The sequence below is a fragment of the Salvelinus namaycush genome, chromosome 9 (genome assembly GCF_016432855.1).
Source record: "Salvelinus namaycush isolate Seneca chromosome 9, SaNama_1.0, whole genome shotgun sequence".
NCBI classification, from domain to species: Eukaryota; Metazoa; Chordata; class Actinopteri; order Salmoniformes; family Salmonidae; genus Salvelinus; species Salvelinus namaycush.
The window spans coordinates 47,901,068-47,924,714 of record NC_052315.1 but is presented as its reverse complement, the minus strand read 5'-3'; the positions used below and the strand labels follow the sequence as shown (position 1 = coordinate 47,924,714).

The 23,647-nt window shown below is 43.3% G+C and overlaps 1 protein-coding gene across 3 annotated transcripts in view; it reads right to left on the bottom strand.

Annotated features, from left to right (window-relative positions):
- The window catches only part of LOC120054150 (fibroblast growth factor receptor substrate 2-like), a 44,631-nt gene extending 22,188 nt beyond the window's left edge, over positions 1-22,443 (bottom strand). For 2 of the 3 annotated variants that reach the window (XM_039001574.1, XM_039001575.1), the window contains exons 1-9: positions 19,827-20,023; positions 19,365-19,625; positions 17,873-18,136; positions 17,425-17,700; positions 15,120-15,380; positions 13,075-13,341; positions 886-1,149; positions 506-769; positions 100-224 (exon numbers count right to left, since the gene is read on the bottom strand). In XM_039001574.1, coding sequence (XP_038857502.1) covers positions 100-224; positions 506-769; positions 886-1,149; positions 13,075-13,341; positions 15,120-15,380; positions 17,425-17,700; positions 17,873-18,136; positions 19,365-19,625; positions 19,827-19,941 — 2,097 coding nt within the window. In that variant the 5' untranslated portion in view covers positions 19,942-20,023. Of the gene's footprint in view, positions 1-99; positions 225-505; positions 770-885; positions 1,150-13,074; positions 13,342-15,119; positions 15,381-17,424; positions 17,701-17,872; positions 18,137-19,364; positions 19,626-19,826; positions 20,024-20,057; positions 20,133-22,119 lie in introns of those variants that run through there. The other variant, XM_039001576.1, reaches the window with a different exon arrangement.
- Positions 22,444-23,647: the final 1,204 nt, after the last annotated feature.

Sequence of the window (23,647 nt, the reverse complement as noted above, 5' to 3'; positions counted from 1 at the left end):
GGGAGAAAATACAAGAACAAGATGACTGGTCATAAAAGTCCTCTAAACATGAAGACAGACTAACCAGGTACTTCTGTAGACTGGACCAGGAGGACTAACCTTCATGTCGTTGAAGAGGAGCTGCACCTCGTAGTGATCCACATCCCCCAGAGCAGCCAACCAGGTGACACGAAGGTCCTCCGTGCCCCGCCCAGCCAGAGCTAGTGATCTCACCGCCGCAGGGACTGTCACAGACAGATTCGAGATGAAAATAGATCAACTGTAATGTTCTCAGAGGCAATACATTTTTCAGCATACAAACTCAATGTACAGCACATACAAAGGGACAGAGGGTGGCGAGAGACAGGTTTAAAATAAGCATGCTCAAGGAAACTGTTTCACCAAAATTAGACAGTTATGAATGTAACTAGCTTAATTATTATTACAAACACCACTATGCTACGCACATATTATATATTCAAAATAAAAAAGAGAGATATGACATAGTACTATTCGTATCACTCACAGGTCCTTCCGTCTGTGGACATGCTGGTCTCATACTTTCCGCTCCAGGTGCTGACGATGACCGTGTAGAGTCTCCCGGGCACCAGGCCGTTGAACACACACTCGTTCTGGCTCTTCGTAACTGTCTTGTTCTGGTGGAAGATGTTGTTGTGCTTGATGACCACCTGGTAGTAGTCAAAGTCCCCGGCCGCATGGCGCCAGTACACCTTCAGGTAGTCATCCCTGGCCGAGTGGATCGCTGTGGGGTTTTGGACACTAGAGGGCTCTGGGGAGAGGAAAAGAATAGAATAGAATTGAAGAACACATGAATTGAATAGAACAGCAAAGCAAGCAGACGACACGTATTTCAGACAGACAAACAGGTAGACATGGTAGACCTACGTGTGCGTTCCTGCACGATGGTGTGGTTTTCGTAGACTCCACTGCGGGAGACGATAGAGATGTTATAGAGCCGTCCAGACACCAGGGACTTGAACACACACTCAGGGCTGGACTTGGACACGACCAGGGTGTGGACGGTCCTCTCGCGGTCCTTCAGGGTGACCAGGTAACTATCCACGTTGCCTTGGGCTGGTCGCCACGACACACTGAGGAAGTCCATACGACCGTTGTTACTGACTGTCACATCACCTACAGCAGCAGGGACTGGAAGGGGGGATGGGGAGAGAGAGAGACTGATTCAGTCATTCTGTGAATCACTGTCTGTTCATATTTGCAGCTGTGAAGACAATATGAATCAAAATATATAGTAAAAAAAATAAAAATAAAAACTTGTTTTATAACTTATTTGTATTGTAAGGACTTAAAAACAACACATTTTTTTCTCAATAATAATGTGGGATATGTAAGAACATCTCTTACAAGCAACAACAAAACAGTAATTTTGTTGTGTGTTCAATTTTTTTTTTTATAAACCTTTATTTAACTAGGCAAGTCAGTTAAGGACAAATTCTTATTTACAATGACGGCCTACCAAAAGGCAAAAGGCCTCCTGCGGGGACGGGGTCTGGGATTAAAAATTTAAAATATATAAATATAGGACAAAACACACATCACAACAAGAGAGACAACACTACATAAAGAGAGACACCAGACAACAACATAGCAAGGCAGCAACACATGACAACACAGCATGGTAGCAACACAACATGACAACAACATGGTAGCAACACAACATGGTGTCACACCCTGATCTGTTTCACCTGTCTTTGTGATTGTCTCCACCCCCCTCCAGGTGTCGCCCATCTTCCCCATTATCCCCTGTGTATTTATACCTGGGATCTCTATTTGTCTTTTGCCAGTTTGTCTTGTTTGTCAAGTCAACCAGCGTGTTTCTGTCTCAGCTCCTGCTTTTCCCCAGTCTCTCTTTTTCTCACCCTCCTGGTTTTGAACCTTACCTGTCCTGTCTCTGAACCTGCCTGACTACTCTGCCTGCCGACCTGTACCTTTGCCCCACCTCTGGGTTATTGACCTCTGCCTACCCTGACCCTGAGCCTACCTGCCGACCTGTACCTTTGCCCCACCTCTGGGTTATTGACCTCTGCCTACCCTGACCCTGAGCCTACCTGCCGACCTGTACCTTTGCCCCACCTCTGGGTTATTGACCTCTGCCTACCCTGACCCTGAGCCTACCTGCCGTCCGGTACCGTTGCCCCACCTCTGGTTTATTGACCCCTGCCTGCCTTGACCTGTCTATTGCCTGCCCTTGTTGGACTATTAAACAATTGTTATTTCGTCGTTGTCTGCATCTGGGTTTTACCTAAATACCTGATACATGGTAGCAGCACAAAACATGGCACAAACATTATTGGGCACAGACAACAGCACAAAGGGCAAGAAGGTAGAGACAACAATACATCACGCAAAGCAGCCACAACTGTCAGTAAGAGTGTCCATGATTGAGTCTTTGAATGAAGAGTTTGAGATAAAACTCTCAATGCATAGTTGACCCCAAAAAGCTTGAGCCATTTATGAGCCATTCATCCGAAAGTTATTCAATAAATAAATGGTGAAGAAAGAGAGTGAGTGTCATGAATCGAATGTGACTGCACTAATAGGCTACAGATACACATTTTTTTACATTTTAATATTTAACCTTTATTTTATCAGGGAGTCATACTGAGACCCAGGTCTCTTTTACGGATGAGCCCTGAATTACATACAGTGCATTCAGAAAGTATTCAGACCCCTTGACTTTTTACACATTTTGTTACGTTACAAACCTTGTTCTAAAATAGTTAAAATCTTTTTTTTGCCTCGTCAATCTACACACAATACCCCATAATGACAAAGCGAAAACAAGTTAAAAATTTTTAAACAGAAATACCTTATTTTAAATAAGTATTCAGACACTTTGCTATGAGAATCGAAATTGAGCTAAGGTGCATCCTGTTTCCATTGATCATTTTTGAGATGTTTCTACAACTTGATTAGAGTCCACCTGTGGTCAATTACATTGATTGGACATGATTTGGAAAGGCACACACCTGTCTATATAAAGGTCCCACAGTTGACAGTACATGTCAGAGCAAAAACCAGGCCATGAGGTCGAGACAGGATTGTGTCGAGGCACAGACCTGGGGAAGGGCACCAAAACATTTCTGCAGCATTGAAGGTCCCCAAGAACACAGTGGCCTCCATCATTTTTAAATGGAAGAAGTTTGGAACCAAGACTCTTCCTAGAGTTGGCCGCCCGGCCAAACTGAGAAATCGGGGGAGAAGGCGAGGTGACCAAGAACCCGATGATCACTCTGACAGAGCTCCAGAGTTCCTCTGTGAAGATGAGAGAACCTTCCAGAAGGACAACCATCTCCGCAGCACTCCACCAATCAGGCCTTTATGGTAGAATGGCCAGACTGAAGCCACTCCTCAGTAAAAGGCACATGACAGCCCGCTTGGAGTTTGCCAAAAGGCACCTAAAGACTCTCAGACCATGAGAAACAAGATTCTCTGGTCTGATGAAACCAAGATTCAACTCTTTGGCCTGAATGCCAAGCATCACGTCTGGAGGAAACCTGGCACCATCCCTACGGTGAAGCATGGTGGGGGCAGCATCATGCTGTGGGGATGTTTTTCAGTGGCAGGGACTGGGAGACTCGTCAGGATCGAGGGAAAGATGAACGGAGCAAAGTACAAAGAGATCCTTGATGAAAACCTGCTCCAGAGCGCTCAGGACCTCAGACTGGGGCGAAGGTTCACCTTCCAACCTGAACAACAACCCTAAGCACACAGCAAAGACAATGCAGGAGTGGCTTCGGGAAAAGTCTCTGAATGTCCTCGAGTGGCCCAGCTAGAGCCCGGATTTGAACTTGATCGAACATCTCTGGAGAGACCTGAAAATAGCTGTGCAGTGACGCTCCCCATCCAACCTGACAGAGCTTGAGATGATCTGCAGAGAAGAATGGGAGAAACTCCCCAAATACAGTTGTTCCAAGCTTGTAGCGTCATACCCAAGAAGACTCTCGCTGTCAAAGGTGCTTCAAAAAAAAGTACTGAGTAAAGGGTGTGAATAGTTATGTAAATGTGATATTTAAGTTTTTATATACATTTGCAAACATTTCTAAAAAACAGTTTTTGCTTTGTCATTATGGGATATTGTGTGTAGATTGATTAGGGGGAAAAAGATTTAATCAATTTTAAAACAAGGCTGTATTGTAACAAAATGGGGAAAAAGTCCAGGGTTCTGAATACTTTCTGAATGCACTGTACATTACAGAAAATACACACATCAATATAAATACAAAATACAAGCGGAAAGAAAAAGTATTATTACATTATTGTGAGGTGTAGGCCTATATCATTGTTCAGGCCTAGCCTACATCTATGTGGACCGACAGTACAGGACAGTACAGGCATAATCTGGCCAATATAATAGTATTGTATGTGAAAGTCACATAATATTGGTCTAAATTGGGTGCCATTTTATTGATTATGGCAGGATGTAGCCTATTAATTGCTGTGATGCCATAATGAGGTATGCACATAGAATTAGAATGTTCATTCTAATTCTAAGGGGATGCGTTTTTATTGACTATCGTTTTCAAAACCCAGTATCCTGAATCATAATAAAATGATGTCATAATTGCATTCCAATTCTCGTCGTATGTTCTAACCTTTGTGTTGGAGGGCAAACAGACAAGGCTCCTCATAAAGAAAGTACTTGAAGCATACGGATGATCCAAAATGAACTGTGAAATGGGTGAATTATTCGCCATTTCATCTCTCGAATAGGTATGTTCTATCTATGTAGATATATACCAATTTAATATGTCTAATAATTGTAAAGTCTAAGCCAAGAAAATATCCCGAATGATTTAGGCTATATTGCACTGATTGCTTTGTTTTGTTCCATCAAGTTGTCCACATACAAGACAGTCATCATGGACTGTTTCTGTTTGCCTGGTCCAAAGAGAGTACAACTCCTTACTGTAAGTAGGAGCTTCCTTTTTCATGTCATTTATTTGATGTTCAATGAATTGCTATTTCTCAATTTTATATGTTCAAACTTCATCATTGCTATGTCATTTTATGTTCAAATATTTGGTGCTAAAACATCGTTTTTGTCTTATATTTTTGAACATGGTCATCTCCTTTCATACATTCATCTTGTTCAGAGGCAGCCCACCAAGTCTCAGAAAGTGGGTCTTCTCAGAGAGAAGGTGACTCTGATTGGGGATGCCATCAAAGCACTGAAGAGTAACCAGGAAGCCATGATGGCTCAGCTGAAAAAGAGCCAGAAGAAACAGCAGAAGCAAGAGGAGCTGCTGCAGTACAGCAAATGGAAGCAGGCTAAGGACAACCAGGAACTCTGTGTGGTCGTCAGAAGGCTGGAGGAGAAGGTAGACGTGGAGACCAAGACACTCTGGGCAGAGATGAGGAGACTGGGAGAGCTGCTTGGGGAGGTGAGATGACATGATTTCACATAAGAGCGCCCAGTTTGAGCACCTAGTGGCCTGGTATGCGGGTCTAAATCAAGTTTGACATTGAGAAAGTTCAATGGAGCCGGAAGAAAAGCCCTGCAGATATTTTTCTTAATTCCATGATATTATAGATGCAGTATATATCCTGTCATGTTTAATCGGTTGAATGTATGAGTGTAGCTTGAACAAGTATTCAATTAATTTTATGCCATTTAACTTCTTATGGCTGAAGGGGCAGTATTGAGTAGCTTGGATGAAAGGTGCCCATATCAAACGGCCTGCTCCTCAGTCATAGTTGCTAATATTTGCATATTATTATTAGTATTGGATAGAAAACACTCTAAAGTTTGTAAAACTGTTTGAATTATGTCTGTGAGATTAACAGAACTCATATTGGCAGGCAAAATCCTGAGTTGAAATCAAAACAGGAAGTCAGAAATCTGAGCTTGTATGTATTCACCAGAGTCCCCAATGAAATCCCCTTGAGATATGAATGATTGTGCACTGCCTAGGGGTTCCACTAGATGTCAACCATCAATAGAAATTATAATGAGACTTCTATGGTGTTGTGGGAGTGAATGATAGCAGAATCAGTCAGGTGTCCATCAAGCAGCCATTTTCTGATCATGCTTATTCCTCATGGTAGTCACTTGCGTTCCATTGCTCACGAAGACAAGAAAGAATACTCCGGTTGGAACTTTATTGAAGCTATATGTTAAAAACATCCTAATGATTGATTCTGTACTTAGTTTGAAATTTTTCTTCGACCGGTAATATCACTTTTTGAAGTTTTTGTCCGATATAACGCTGACCAGAATTAGCGTTTGGATATGTATACCAGACGCGCTAACAAAAGAAGGTATTTGGACATAAATAACTGATTTTTCGAACAAAACAAACATTTATTGTGGACCTGGGATTCCTGGTGTGCTTTCTGATGTAGATCATCAAAGGTAAGGGAATATTTATCATGTATTTTCTTGTTTATGTTGACGCCATCTTTGCGGCTGTGGTGTTTTACTTTTGAGCGCCGTCTCAGATTATAGCGCGGGTTTCTTTTTCCGTAAAGTTTTTTTGAAATCTGACACAGCGGTTGCATTAAGGAGAGGTATATCTATAATTCCATCTGTATTATCATCTATATTTATGATGAGTATTTCTGTTGAAACGATGTGGCTATGCAAAGTCACTTGATGTTTTTGCAACTAGTGAATCTAACGCCTCAATGTAAACTCAGATTTTTTTATATAAATATGAATTTAATCAAACAAAACATGCATGTATTGTGTAACATGAAGTCCTATGAGTGTCATCTGATGAAAATAATCGAAGGTTAGTGGTTAATTTTATCTCTATTCTGGTTTTTGTGAAGCTATCTTTAGCTGGAAAAAATGGCTGTGATTATTGTGGTTTTGTGGTGACCTAACATAATCGTTTGTAGTGCTTTCGCTGAAAAGCCTATTTGAAATCGGACACTTTGGTGGGATTAACAACAAGATTACCTTTAAAATGATATACAGTGGGGCAAAAAAGTATTTAGTCAGCCACCAATTGTGCAAGTTCTCCCACTTAAAAAGATGAGAGGCCTGTAATTTTCATCATAGGTACACTTCAACTATGACAGACAAAATGAGAAAAAAAATCCAGAAAACCACATTGTAGGATTTTTAATGAATTTATTTGCAAATTATGGTGGAAAATAAGTATTTGGTCACCTACAAACAAGCAAGATTTCTGGCTCTCACAGACCTGTAACTTCTTCTTTAAGAGGCTCCTCTGTCCTCCACTCATTACCTGTATTAATGGCACCTGTTTGAACTTGTTATCAGTATAAAAGACACCTGTCCACAACCTCAAACAGTCACACTCCAAACTCCACTATGGCCAAGACCAAAGAGCTGTCAAAGGACACCAGAAACAAAATTGTAGACCTGCACCAGGCTGGGAAGACTGAATCTGCAATATGTAAGCAGCTTGGTTTGAAGAAATCAACTGTGGGAGCAATTATTAGGAAATGGAAGACATACAAGACCACTGATAATCTCCCTCGATCTAGGGCTCCATGCAAGATCTCACCCCGTGGGGTCAAAATGATCACAAGAACGGTGAGCAAAAATCCCAGAACCACACGGGGGGACCTAGTGAATGACCTGCAGAGAGCTGGGACCAAAGTAACAAAGCCTACCATCAGTAACACACTACGCCGCCAGGGACTCAAATCCTGCAGTGCCAGACGTGTCCCCCTGCTTAAGCCAGTACATGTCCAGGCCCGTCTGAACTAGAGAGCATTTGGATGATCCAGAAGAAGATTGGGAGAATGTTATATGGTCAGATGAAACCAAAATAGAACTTTTTGGTAAAAACTCAACTCGTCGTGTTTGGAGGACAAAGAATGCTGAGTTGCATCCAAAGAACACCATACCTACTGTGAAGCATGGGGTGGAAACATCATGCTTTGAGGCTGTTTTTCTGCAAAGGGACCAGGACGACTGATCCGTGTAAAGGAAAGAATGAATGGGGCCATGTATCGTGAGATTTTGAGTGAAAACCTCCTTCCATCAGCAAGGGCATTGAAGATGAAACGTTGGCTGGGTATTTCAGCATGACAATGATCCCAAACACACCGCCCGGGCAACGAAGGAGTGGCTTCGTAAGAAGCATTTCAAGGTCCTGGAGTGGCCTAGCCAGTCTCCAGATCTCAACCCCATAGAAAATCTTTGGAGGGAGTTGAAAGTCTGTGTTGCCCAGCAACAGCCCCAAAACATCACTGCTCTAGAGGAGATCTGCATGGAGGAATGGGCCAAAATACCAGCAACTGTGTGAAAACCTTGTGAAGACTTACAGAAAACGTTTGACCTCTGTCATTGCCAACAAAGGGTATATAACAAAGTATTGAGATAAACTTTTGTTATTGACCAAATACTTATTTTCCATCATAATTTGCAAATAAATTCATTAAAAATCCTACAATGTGATTTTCTGGATTTTTTCTCTTCATTTTGTCTGTCATAGTTGAAGTGTACCTATGATGAAAATTACAGGCCTCTCTCGTCTTTTTAAGTGGGAGAACTTGCACAATTGGTGGCTGACTAAATACTTTTTTGCCCCACTGTAAGACACATGAACGTCTGAGGAATTTTAATTATGAGATTTCTGTTTTTTGAATTTGGCGCCCTGCACTTCGACTGGCTGTTGTCATATTGATCCCGTTAACGGGACTGCAGCCATAAGAAGTTAACAAAGATGCACATGCTATAACTACCTAATATTGCTCTGTTTCTTATGCGACAGAACATGAATGGTGTGGGTGACTCCTCAACCTCCATGAAACCTTCTTGGGAATTCCCCATTCCAGTGCCCCCCGCTGGCCAGCCTACGTCAGGACGGCATCAGTACTACCAGACTGTGTCTCTGACAGGCAGCTCAGGTGTCCTCCCAGCTGGACAGAGACTCCATGGACGCTCTCCTGTCCTACCCCCACTGGTTGATCCTCCCATGCCTATAACACATTGGTTTCCTGATCTCTCTCCTCCCAAACGCCCTCTGCCGTTGCCACCTGCTATTATCGAGGGGCTATACACAGACGCATCCTCAGACCCAGTTTTGAGACAGGAGAAGGAGATTGAGGAGATGATGAAGACAATAGAAGAGGAGAGGGAGAAGGATCGGGCGGAGATACTTGTGGTGGTGGAAAAAGAGATGGAGAGAAAATGGAAGAAGTTGCAGAGGAAGTCTCCAGCAAATATAATACAGAAGACGGAGCAGGACATGATAGAGATGATGAAGGCAATAGAAAATGAGAGGGCGTTGGATCGGATTGAGATACTTGAAGCGGTGGGAAAAGAGATGGAGAGAAGATGGATGAAGAAGCAGAATGTAGGTCAGAAAGAGGAAGCAGATAACGGTGAGGAGCAATTGCCGGAGAAGGAACAGTGTAATGGGGATCAGGAAAAGAGGGTAGACCAGGAGGAGAACAAGCTGATAGAACAGATGAAAGAGAGCCAGAAATGTCTCGATGAAATTAAAAAAGAAAAGGCTGAGAGGGACTTAAGATTGGTAGAGACATTTGACGAAGAGCTAAAGAAAGGAAAAGAGAGGATGAAGACCCTGGAGAAGTTGAGGAAGGAAAAAGACAAGGAGGAGAAACTCAGGTTGGAGGAAGAAAAAAAGAAAGAGAAAGAGAGGATTAAGAACCTGGAGAAGGAGATGAAAGAAAAAGACAAGGAGGAGAAACTCAGGTTGGAGGAAGAAAAAAAGAAAGAGAAAGAGAGGATTAAGAACCTGGAGAAGGAGATGAAAGAAAAAGACAAGGAGGAGAAGTTTAAATGGGAAGAAGAGAAACAGAAAGAAAAAGAGAGGCTGAAGATCCTTGCGAATGAGATGAAGGCACAAGAACTGGAAGAGAATCTTAGGTTTGAGGAAGAAAAGGAGAGAATAAAGAACCAGAAGAAGGAGAAAAAGGAAAAAGAAAAAGAGGAGAAACTGAGATTGGAAGCAGAGAAAAAAAAAGAAAAAGAGATGGCAAGAAATCGGGAGAAGGAGAGGAAGGAAAAAGAAAAGGTGGAGAAACCTGGACTTGAGGAAGAGAAAAAGAAAGAACAGGAGAGGATAAATAACCTGGAGATGGAGAAGGAAGAAGAAAAGGGGGAAAAAAGGTTGGCTGAAGCTGAGAAAAAAAGAGAACAAGATGAGAAGAAGCGCCTGAAAAAAGAGGAGAAGGGTAACGAAAAAGCAGAGAAAAGGTTAGCTGAAGCTGAGAAAAAAAGAGAACAAGATGAAAAGAAGCGCCTGAAAAAAGAGGAGAAGGATAACGAAAAAGCAGAGAAAAGGTTAGCTGAAGCTGAGAAAAAAAGAGAACAAGATGAGAAGAAGCGCCTGAAAAAAGAGGAGAAGGATAACGAAAAAGCAGAGAAAAGGTTAGCTGAAGCTGAGAAAAAAAGAGAACAAGACGAGAAGAAGCGCCTGAAAAAAGAGGAGAAGGATAACGAAAAAGCGGAGAAAAAGTTAGCTGAAGCTGAGAAAAAGGAAGCAAATGTTGAGAAAAAGGTACAAAAGCAGGAGGAGAAAAATAGAGAGCTTAAACTAAAACTGAAGGAAAAAGAAGAGAAGATAAAAAATGAGCAGGAGAGGAAAGAAAAAGAGAAGCAAGAGAAAATGAGAAAGGAGCAAGAGAAGAAAGAAAGAGAGAAGCGAGAGCAAATGAAACGGACAGAGAAGAGAATAGGAGCGAGTGAGGCAATGAGGAGGGCGAGACAACAGACATCATCAGTGGATTCAGACTCCGAGGAGTGGGCAGATACAGAGAGTACTGATGAGTCTGAAGCTGATTGGTGAGTGTTGAATCAGACTTCATGGAGTCATTTCACCACGAACCTGATCTGTTGAATAGGTTTGATAGATATGATATAGCCTCACTAACCAGGCTCATAGCATTAGATTGGCTTAGATTGTGTCCTAGAACTGATCCCGTGCGACTCAGTAGGTAGCGCATGGCGCTTGCAACGCCAGGGTTGTGGGTTTGATTCCCACGGGGGACCAGTATGAACATTTATGCACTCACTACTGTACGTCGCTCTGTATTAGAGCATCTGCTAAATTACTCACATGTAACTCAAGTGAACTGCTGTGTTTGTGTTACAGGATTTGAACTGAATTACCCCGATATTTTGGAAGAAAACATTAACACATTAGAGATGACACGCAAGAGTATCAGGATAGGAGAGAAGAAATTAAAGGAATATGGTCAAGCTGAAATAAGTTTCAAGGTCTACAAGTAAGATCCACTAAAAGAGATCTACGAGGGATACAAGATCTAGAAGATAGATATTCTAGCAGCAGTTGTTTGTATTCATGGCTAACAAGGGAAGCCATTTAAAAAAAATGTAACAATGAAAAAAATAAAAAAATCTTTCATCTCTCTGTGTTTTCATAATTGTACTTCAAATCGCAAGAGGCTGCATGTATCTCACCGGAGAAAGCAACCGGGCGAGCGAAACAGCGCCCCTCTGCCTCTGTATGTGTAGGCCATTTATCTGATGCTGTCTGGTCATAAAGAGTATGACGTTGTTGCCGCCCTTAGCATTGAATGCAAGGGAAACCAGCGAGCTTTTAGCCTACCTTGATAAAAAATAAATAAAATAATAGCCAGTTAGCGTTGAGCTAAACTGAGTGAGTTCAACTGTGAATGATCCTGGCGCACCAAACAAAAGTGTCAAGGGAAGCCAGTGTGGATTTGGCACATCGCATCAAGAGATGACAGAAACAACCTGAATTGTTGCATCTCATTGTGTTGTTGTCATCCGGTGGCTAGCTAGCTAGATACAATTTCCCCTTTCTTAAAATTAGCCTTGGATGGAGACAGGGATTTATACATGTGGTTTTACTTAATTTGCCGTACTGGCCAATGATTATAATGGCAATTCTGATCCAACCATACATTCATACATTGTGCCCCTGGACTGAGAGGATGGAAGTTCAATATGTAGCTAGATGTAGTAGGCTAATGTTAACTAGCAAACGTTGCCCATGAAAGGAAGTTAGGCTAGCGAGCAGGTATTTTAGCCAGGTAGCCTAGGACAACAAAAAATAAAAGTGTGTACTGTATGACAGTCATAGACCGTTTTGTCAACATGAAAGAGGTGGATCGCATTGGTGTTTCTCTACAAGTAGGGTGAGTCAAAATGTATTTTCTACTTGCACACACACAAATCAGAATCATGAACAGCCACATCCTTTTTTAACTTACTTTGATTGGACTAAATAGTTTTTGGTATCCTTTAGTTGTCACTGTATTAGACTAAGCATAGGTGATTTAATGATGTTGAAATGGTGCTGGAATAGTGGAGGGAGTTTCTGTTGTCTTTGCGACTTGTGGTAAATAAATCCATAGTTGTTTAGTAGTCCCGAAAATGTCGGAAACATTAACTTGCTTGTCCATGCTGTAGGTCATGTAACTGTTTGTTACATGCAATATTCTTTGTGAACTTCACCGGACAGGTTGCGCTCAGGTTTTGTGATGGAACAAAGTTGTGGCTGAATTTATATAGGCCTCATATTCCATTGTATATTATTTTTATTTAAAGCTGGAATCCTTAATGGTGAAACAGACACGTCTGTTTGCGAAATTACAACAAAGAAGGCACTGCAAAAACTCTGTTTTTCCCCTCGGACGCGCAATAGAAGAGCACAATATGTACTGCATATTTTACCATGCTGGGCCGTCAACAAAAACGATAACAACGGTGGTGGGGCGGCCAGTGGGGCTTTTAATGAAAACGTTCTCAGATTAAGGTAGCTGGGATTCAACAATACAAAATACTGTAGACCCCAGTCCTTTAAAGGAAAACCTTGACATGTTTGTTGCATAGTCGGATATCCTGGAAATTCCAGGAAAATTCTGTCGCATCAGATAAGAGCTAAGAATGTTCTGAATAATATCCTGTCAATCCCAAATAGAATAGAAGACATTCTCTGACATTATTTTGCATAAACTGGTACGGTTGTTTGTCACACAAAGACAGTTAAAACTGTGAGCGCTTTTAACGGAATTCATATTCATGTGTGCTAGCTAAACATTATCTTCTAATTGATCTATTTTAACATTATATATTTAAAGTAGGCTACATCTATCAGTCATCATAGTGTTGTCTACCTGTGCTTCCCTCTGCCACGCTCTGCCTGGAGGCTTGTCCGGCCCTGACAGTGGTGACCACCACCCTGTAGAGGGCTCCAGGCTTCAGCGCCAGGAAGCTGTAGGCCGTGGTGTGGGCTGGGGTGCTCTCGTTCTTGATCACACTGCTGTCGTGGATGAGCAGCACACGGTACGAGTCCAGCTCGCCGGCCGCCCGCTCCCACTGGGTTTGGAGGCTGTCTGTGCTGCCACCGTTGGTCACACGCAGACTGGTCACCTGCGCCGGGGCTGAGAGGTGATACACAGAGAGAGGAACTTCAAAGATGTGAGACATTAACAGAGACCATAGAGAGAAATGTAGACCATAGTTGAGACCATAGAGCATTGATCATCAACTACACTGAACAAAAATATAAACAGTTACAGTTCATATAAGGAAATCAGTAAATTGAAGTACATTACCTATAGGCCCTAATCAGTTGGTCACGGATACCTTAAAACAAAACATAGGTAGGGGCGGGATCAGAAAACCAGTCAGTATCTGGTGTGACCACCAGACCACCTCATGTAGCACGAAACATCTCCTTTGCATAGAGTTGATCAGGCTGTTGATTGTGGCCTTTGGAATGTTGTCCCATTCCTCTTCAATGGCTATGCAAAGTTGCTGGATATTTGAAGGAACTGGCACATGCTGTTGTAGATGTCGATCCAGAGCATCCCAAACATGAGGTGACGGCGGCGGATGAATGGCACGACAATGGCCCTGAGGATCTCGTCCGGGTATCTCTGTGCATTCAAATTGCCATCGATAAAATGCAATTGTGTTAGCAAACCGCTCGCCTACACAATGCCATACACGCTGTCTGCCATCTGCCCGGTACAGTTGAAACTGGGATTCATACGCGAAGAGCGCACTTCTCGAAGGTGAGCCTTTGCCCACTGAAGTCGGTTACGACTCCGAACAGCAGTCAGGTCAAGAAACTGGTGAGGACGACGAGCACGTAGGTGAGCTTACCTGAGACGGTTTCTGGCAATTTGCGCAGAAATTCTTCGGTTGTGCAAACCCAGAGTTTCATCAGCTGTCCGGGTGGCTGGTCTCAGACGATCCCACAGGTGAGGGAGCCGGATGTCTTGGCCTGGCATGGCTACATGTGGTCTGCAGTTGTAAGGCTTGTTGGACGTATTGCCAAATTCTCTAAAACAATGTTGGAGGCGGCTTATGGTCAAAAAACTAACATGCAATTATCTGGCAACAGCTCTTTGCACGCTCCCTCAAAACATGAGCCATCTGTGGCATTGTGTTGTGTGACAAAACTGCAGATTTTAGAGTGGCCTTTTATTGTCCCCAGCACAAGGTGTACCTGTGTAATGATCATGCCGTTTAATCAGCTTCTTGAAATGCCACACCTGTCAGGTGGATGGATTATCTTGGCAAAGGAGAAATGCTCACTAAAGGAGATGGAACATTGCGTTTATATTTTTGATCGGTGTTGATTCAGCAGCGGGCCGATTTATTTTTTCTTGAGCGGTGCTCAGGGGGCCAGAACATAATTACAAAGAATTTGTAGACTGCAAATTGACCGCAAGAAGCCCAAACAGATATAATATTTGACCAAAACAGAATAATTTCAAACCTTGCTGACATTTGTATACAATCACATGAACAGTATCTCTCTCTTATGCGTGGGAATACTTTGGAAAAGATTTCCAAAATTAAAATCACTTGGAGCTGATTTGCCGGTGTTTTTAGTATTTTATGTCCAAAAAATAAAACCTTTTTTTTGCTCAGAAAACTTGGGGGGGCCAAATAAAATCACCAGGCCGCCAGGTGTTGAACCCTGTCATAGAGAGACTTTGAAATCATAGTGAGATCATAAAGAAGCATTGAGTCAGAGACACAGCATCAGTTCTGCCAATGGAGAGAAGCTCATTATTATATGACAACAACAACAATTCTGTTATATGACTACAAAACCTGTAAGGAACAATGTTCTAGTGTCGAGTCTAGAACAAACACATTGGGAAAAGAAAGGTGAAATCCATCTCCCTTTGGAACTGTGACTCACTGGTTCGTCCAATCACTGAAGCCGAGCTGTTTAGGCCCCCACTGTTGGTCGTGACGGCGATGGCGTACTGGCGTCCGGGCATGAGGACGTTGAATGTGCACTCCCTGGCGTCACGGGACAGTGTCCTCTGTGACACAACAGTGTCCCGCTGTCTCAAGAGCACGGTGTACCCGTCCCACACCCCCGCGGGGCGAGACCACAGCACGCTCAGAGACGTTTCATCACCGTGACGGACCATCAGCTGCTGGACAGGCCGAGGGGCTGAGAGAGAGGGGAGAAGGAGTAATTGAGTAAAGAGAGAGGAGGGGGGAAGAGGCAGAGGGGTGGGGGAGAGTGGGGGAAGATTATGTGAATGAGTAAAGAGAGAGAGGGCAAAGGAGGAGGGGTAATCAAAACAAAAATGAAAACTTCAGCAGCCATGGCAATTTAAATAGACATCTTAAATGCTCTTGACAACATACAACCCATAACAACATTTGGTAAACACCCAGCAGGGGACTTGGCGCTGCTTTGGAAAGTGGACGGTTTACGGGCTCCTGACCAATTGTGCTTTTTTGTGTATTTTTTTTTGCGCTAATCTTAACTTTCCGCCATCGTTTCCTATGTCCGAAAAGAGCTTCTGGACATTAGAACAGCGTCACTACATGATCAAAAGTATGTGGACACCTGCTCGTCGAACATCTCATTCCAACATCATGAGCATTAATATGGAGTTGGTTCACCCTTTGCTGCTATAACAGCCTCCACTCTTCTGGGAAGGCCTTCCACTAGATGTCCTGGGAAGGCGAAAGACATATTGATTATCCTGGACCAGGCCCAAATCCCCGACACTCGTAGAATGAGAAAACGACGCTATAGAGGGCGGCGTGCGGCTACCTTGATGAGACTACGGCAGCGAGTGAATAAATTGCCTTTACCCTCTGTTCTATTGGTGAATGTGCAATCACTGGAGAATAAACTGGATGAGCTCCGTTCAAGAGTATCCTATCAAAGAACTGTTATCTATGCTTCTCGTGGTCATGGCTGAACAAGGACATGGATAACATACATCTATCTGTTTTTTCTATGCATCGGCAGAACAGAACGGCAGAGTCCGGTAAGATCCGGGGGCGGTGTGTGTGTCTCTTTGTCAACAACAGCTGGTCCGCAATCTCTAATCTTAAAGAAGTCTTGAGGTTTTGCTCGCCTGAGTTAGAATACCTCATGATAAGCTGTAGACTATACTAGTTACCAAGAGAGTTTTCATCTGTATTTTTCGTAGCTGTCTATTTATCACCACAAACCGATGCTGGCACTAAGACCGCATTCAACGAGCTGTATAGGGCCATAAACAAACAAGAAAATGCTCATCCAGAGGCGGCGCTCTTAGTGGCTGGTAATTTTAATGCAGGAAAAGTGAAATCTGTTTTACCTCATTTCTACCAGTATGTCAATGTCCAACTAGAGGGGGAAAAAAACTGTAGATCCTTTACTCCACAAACAGAAATACATACAAAGTTCTCCCTCTCAAAGGGAAACCCGGCCAAGAGCTTCCCAGTGACGTGAGCCAACCAGACGAGCTAAATGCCTTACATGCTTGCTTCGAGGGAAGCAACACTGAACCATGCGTGAGAGCACCACTGCCCTTTCCCACCTGGACAAAAGGAACACGTACGTGAGAATACTGTTCATTGACTACAGCTCAGAGTTCAACACCATAGTGCACTCCAAGCTCATCACTAAGCTAAGGGCCCTGGGACTGAACACCTCCCTCTGCAACTGGATCCTGGACTTCCTGATAGGCCGCCCCCAGGTGGTGAGGGTAGGCAACAACACATCTGCCACGAGGGTCGACAGATTCAAGTTCCTCAGTGTCCACATCACTAAGGACCTAGCATGGTCCAAACACACCAACACAGTCGTGAAGAGGGCACAATAATGCCTCTTCCCCCTCAGGAGGTTGAAAAGATTTGAGATGGGCCCTCAGATCCTCACAAAGTTCTACAGCTCCACCACTGAGAGAATCTTGACTGGCTGCATCACTGCTTGGTATGGCAACTGCTCAGCATCCAACCACAAGGCGCTACAAAGGGTAGTGAGTACCACCCAGAACCCCTGCACATTGACTTGTTACTGGCACCTCGTTATTACTTTTATTGTGTTACTATTCATTTTTTATGTAGCTAATATTTTTCTTTCTTTCTTAATGGCCTGGTCAGTAAGCATTTCACCGTAAAGTCTACATGTGTTGTTTTCGGCACATGTGATCAATAAGATTTGATTTGATTTGAAATACAGTGTAGTAAAAATGTTTAATGTAACGTACCTAGCCTCCCCTGACATTGAGCGGTGTTGCCAAACAGACCACTCTCCACCATGACCTGAGCTGTGTAGAGCCTGCCAGGCACCAGCCCCAAGGAAGCTACAGAGAAGGAGTACTGTCTAACCAGCCTGCTCACTGTCTCATTGACTAGAGCCACCGTGCCGTTCAGTAGCAGGACACGGTAGTTCTCCCAGTCCCCTCTAGGGGGCGACCATGTACTCTTCAGAGTGCTGCCACCAATGACGCCCACCATGGACAGCTGAGACACCTTGTCTGGCACTGGGGGATGGTGAGAGAGAGAGAGAAAGTGAGAGATTCACATTGTCCTTTCCAGCACGGTTCCAGCAACTATGGTGGATCCGTGACCAGGCAGTACAGCTCGGCTCGGCTTGGCTTAACTCTGCTCAATCATGTGAAAAGGCTAGTTGATTGACACTCCAGAATGACTCACCTGTTCTGCCTGTGGCCACTGCCTCAGTTGTCTGCTCTCCGACCTTTGACCTCACAGTCACCTGATAGGGCCGTCCAGGGGTCAGGCCGCTGAAGACCACCTCAGTGGTGTTGGGGGGAAGCTTCCTGTCCTGGTTGGCTGAGCCTAGGGTTGCCAGGGAGACCAGGTATGCATCCACGCCGCCCCTAGCATTGACCCAGGAGGCCCTCAGGGTGTCCAGACTGCCGTGGTTCTCCAAGAAGAGGTCTGTTACCGCCACAGGAACTGTGAGAAGGAGAAAATATCAGTATTGATTTAAACATGGGGAGAAGGATTTAGATCAAGAAAAACAACACAATAACTAAAGATAAGAAAGGATCATCAGTGTCCTTGAGACAGAGAGGAAGCAAATTAGGTAAAAGAGGAGACGCCATTCCTGAACAAACCAGAAATGGATCATCATAAATAAAACACCGGGCTGAAGGGATTTGTAGTTTAATTATTAAAAAAATATCCAACCTAGTTCAACGCAGAAATGAGGTAATTAACTCCAATGACCATCATCCATTGTGCCTATTCTTTCCGGCTCGGACAGAGATGGATACACTTTTACGCTTGCTACTTTAGATTAGACACACACAGACCGCATAGAATGCATGAGAGAGGAATGTACACACAATGATGAGAGAGCGGGATAGAGACAGTTCGTGAAAGTATGCCTTATCCATAACCTTTTAAGAACGAATCAAATTATTTTGTCAGACAGCACTGCAGCATGCTTAGGCAGGCTAGCCTAGCTAAATAGGATGACTAAAGACAGTAGAGTATAGGGAGCACAGAGATAACATTGTCTGGCTGGCTGGCTGCTACTGTCTGAGCAGAGATGAGATGATGAATTTAATCAAATAAAAACTAAGCAATACACAGAACTATGAAATAATAAAATATTTCAGTAATTTCCTATTTTTCTATTGATGTCTATGGGGGTTGGGAGGGGAAGGGAGCCCTCTGGGAGGCCTTGATGGGCCAGCCAGCTGCAGAAAGAGGAAGGGAAGGGTGGGATCGAGAAGCCTAAAATATCCTGGAAACAACGACAGAGAGAAAGCATGGTCGTGATGGTGGTAGGGTGCAGTGTTGGAAAGTAAAACAAAGCCCTGCAAACTAAGTTAGATAAATATGTGAGAGACATTTCACCATATCTTGCACCTGTATTGAAGCCACCGAGACATTGAAGCCTTAGATCGCTCTGTTGGCAAACAATGGAACTAAGTGATTAGATGGGAGACAACTTGAAAAATAAGAGACGATGCAAAAATAACCTTCAACAAACAACTTTTTTTTATCAGACACATTGAATAGGGCTAGGGTTAATGACTTGACATTGAGTTTTGCATGTCAGTCTTACTATTTTAACAGGTAAACAAAGAGTCACCACTGCTACACCAATGAGGACTGTCACCACCCAAACAGAGTCACCATGCCATGGTTCGTAGGTGTTTATTGCTTGCCATACCTGTGACTGCTTGTTTGGAGATGGCGTTCTGGAGGCCTTCAGCCTCAGTCACCACGGTGACAGTGTACAGGGTCCCAGGCAACAGGTCGTCAAGGGTGTGGGAGGTGACACTACTCTTAAGGGTGACGTTCCTGACTAGGGCGCCCTGCTGCTCCCTCAGTAGCACCCTGAAACCCTCTCTCCTGCCTGGACCGGGCTGCCAGGAAACACCCAGGCTGCTGGAGGAGGGTGAGAGCTGGAGGCCGCTGACTGCTGAGGGAGCTGGGTAAACCAAGACAGAGTAGTCAGTGAGTAGTGATGTCTAACAAGACAAGGTAGATCAGGGGTAGATCAGGGATTTCTATGCTATCTACAGTATCATAAATAGATGGTGTACAGCACAGTAGTTGTGGAAGACCAGGCAAATCATGTGTGATCAGAGGACCAGTCAAACCATACTAGAGCAGCAAGATGATCCCACACCTGTGGCTGCAGTGGCCAGCACTGGCAGGGCTGTTTTATTCCCAGCTATTGCCACCAGGCTGAAGGCATAGAGGGTGCCAGGGGTGAGGGCGGTGAAGCGAGACTGAGTTCCCATGATGCGGGTACTGCGGCTCGTCCCTGTTTTGGTGTCCTGTAGTGTGACCTCATACCAGTCGACCTGCCCACGAGAGCGAGGCCAGGATATGTGCAGGCCATGGGAGCCACCCTTACCCTGAATAGGACTCTTATACTGGGTTGCCTGGACCTGGTCTGGTAGTACGTCCAACCTGGATGGACCCACTGGGTCTGAGAGAGAGAGAGAGAGAGAGAGAGAGAGAGAGAGAGAGAGAGAGAGAGAGAGAGAGAGAGAGAGAGAGAGAGAGAGAGAGAGAGAGAGAGAGAGAGAGAGAGAGAGAGAGAGAGAGAGAGAGAGAGAGAGAGAGAGAGAGAGAGAGAGAGAGAGAGAGAGAGAGAGAGAGAGAGAGAGAGAGAGAGAGAGAGAGAGAGAGAGAGAGAATGAAATAAAAGAGAGGACAGAGAGGAAGGAGAGAGAGAAAGATGGAGATAATGGGTTGGCAATTTTGCTATAGAAAACAAAGATATCCCATAAACCAGTAACCAAGGGGCAGCACCTTGGCAATATTATCTACACCTCAATTAAACATCTATGATATTACATAACTGGGAGAAAAGTGCATGAAGAGTCTCTGCATCCTGCCTTTGTACTTTAGCTGAAGGCCAGTGGTGGCTGCCTGCGATGGAGGGGAGAGATAATATTGTTTTGGTTCTTTAAAAATGTCTTGTTGGATTCACTGGGAAACCTGCATGCGTCTTAGAGCGAGACGTTACAGGAAACGACAAAAACAAAGAGAGAGAGGAGCAGGACGGGGCGAGAGGCCAGTGCCTCCCGTAGCTCAGCGTTGAACTTTGACCCTTTCTTCATAATGGCTTCCTCTCTGTGGGCCCTTCCTAGCAACCCCAGGAATCACATTGGCCAATCAGCAAAACCCTAAGGACATTGTCCGTCCAATCCTAAAACCAAACTGGCAAGACCACTACTGTATTACACATGAACTACATTGTATCTGTGATTTCTACCGTGTTCAAAATATATTGGATAATGTAAGTCCAAGTGATTTGGCAATTCCTGAACTGTTATTCTTGAGGATTTCATCCTTCGTAAGCTACTGTCAAAAATGGAAACATTGTGGTCCACTCACAAGGACCAAAGAAAAAAACTTGGGCACACTTTCAATGCAAAGATGTGAAGTGTACTCTCAGTGTAATCTATCTGTGCCATGAAAAGAAAACATGGAGGCCTCCTGTATCCGTTAGTACAAAGAAACAATGCTTGACGGGATGTGGCTCTGGGGAGAGGGAGATATGTCTGGAAACAAACACGATGCTCTGGGTTGTTACTGACGTCTGCCTCAACAACTTTAGATGATTTGGAGCTGTGTTCCAGAATTTACAGGGTTCTAATCTAGAGCTTTGAGACCACTGACCAGAGGGGTTCTTGACAGGACATTCTAAGGTTGTGGCCTTGACAATGTGCAAAGGATTGTACTAAGGTACAGTGGATAAAGTGTACCTACTGGACTTCAGGAGGTGTCGGCAAGAGTTATCTATTCTCTATGTTCTTCAAAGTGGTGCACAGAATCTATTCACAATCAGTGCGATGCTGTGCAGAAAAAATAATCAATACTGTAACCATAAATCAAATAATAAAAAAGGATATGATATCCTGAATAAACATATACTATTTCAAGCCATTTCCCTATACATCAAATATTACTGCAAAATTGTAAAATGATACATATGCAAAACTCCTAAATGTTTTAACACGATTAAGTATCAACTTTTGTGCTTTTATCCTTTTGTGGAATAAAACACCAACCGAGAGAGAACCTTCATGAGCCCTCAGAGATTCAAAGATATATTCAATAAATGATATAACTCTTTCTGTCATAATGTGATATCATATGTGTTAGATCTATTCAATGATAACAGGTTTTTGCCATCAGAGGAGTCATTCACCTTATCTTCTGAAGGGGTTGTGATCTTTTTTACGAAATATAATCATTCGAATGCCATGGTTCAAAATTTAAATATAATAAATAAACAGAAAAACATATATTGTCTGATACTGGAAAAAAATATATATCAGATATCGGTAGCACGTTTGAAATGAATTCAAGTCAATTTAACAGTCTAATATACTTTTGGAATATAATATTATTGATTCGGATAAAATAGATTAGAATAGAAACGAATTTTGGTTTGAAACGCTTACCTGTTCGCACTGATACGTTGCCCCTCTCTCCATCATTCTTCGATATAACTTCGAATTGGTGTAATGTTCCTGGTTCCAAATCCCTTATATCGCAGATATACACGTTAGTGTACTCCCCATTTTGATAACAATCCGTTATATCGGACCGACTGGTCTCACAAAACACGGTGAAGTTACACGCGTCTCCTGTTGTTATTAATTTCAGTGCAATAGAATCCGTATTGGCGCTGGTTTCAGTCAGGTTAAATGAACACTTTACTGCTTCAGTGGTCTCGACCTGAAAGGAACAAAAAGAGGCAACAGGTATGCTACAGGTGGAAACGAATTAACCATTTTAAATGTACTTTAACCATGACTCACCTTGACACAACTCCACCATAAACAAAGTATCAAAATAACAGTTTAACATCTAAACATTGCGGACGCTGATTTAGATATGTTAGGTCAATAAATAATAGAATAAATATAAAATATATTCCAACATTGCATGTCATAATCGGTCCATAAAATAACAATGTATATTTATATTCAGAATTTCACAATGACATGTTGGAGGCGTTACAGTAGTGGTACGCGCCTAACAAAGCGTGGCATCTCTTTCGACGACGCAATCTTTTCCCATGCTACCATCTCGTCCCTTTAAATCTCTAGGCTGACTCTCGGTTGACTTGCCTAGTTAAATAAAGGTTAAATAAATGAAATAAATATCTAGGCTAAATACTTTTCCTACACCATTCCTCAATGCTCAGGTTGCACCATCACTGGCGTCAGGTAGACAGAGTGCTCAGGAAATGTATTCCATATCAAAGCATCCACTTCAGCCCTCTGTCTATAAACTGTCTATAAATTCATACATAGCCTAAGTTCTAATCAAATAGCCTACTATATTTCTCACAGCCCTAACTTTCACTTGAGTCTGGACAACAGCACCTTGCGCAGTCTCCCCTCCTCTTGCCCCACCACACCCTTCTTTTCTTCCTGCTTGCCTTGGACTTTCTCTTTCTGAAGACCTTAAGGTCCACCTAAACTAACATCCATAGGATACAGCAGGCTAAAAGTTGGCATGGCATGGGTGTATTTCATAGCCTACTTTTGTGTTTGTAGAATGTTCTCTCTTGAAATACTTTTTGAATATGTCTATGTTCTATATTACTGTTATCCATTACCAATGCCCTTCTTTCAGGTTTGTTCAAAGCTTCACAGCTTTATAATGTCCTCCGTCCAAATCTGTATGCAAATATGATCTTGAACATTCTTTATGGAATTTCACAAATGCTAAATCAATTTAAACGTTCATTTCAAGTGACTGTCATCATCACTCACCTGTGGGGTGGTGGTCAACTCTGTGGTCGGTACTGTAGTAGTTGTTGGAGCTGTAGCTGTTGTGGGTGGGGCTGTGGTGGTAGTAGTGGGTGTGGTTGTGGTAGTAGTGGTTGTGGTAGAAGTGGTAGTTGTGGTTGGGGTTGTGGTAGTTGGGGGTATGGTTGGGGGTATGGTTTGGGGTGTGGTTGTGGTAGTTGTGAGTGGA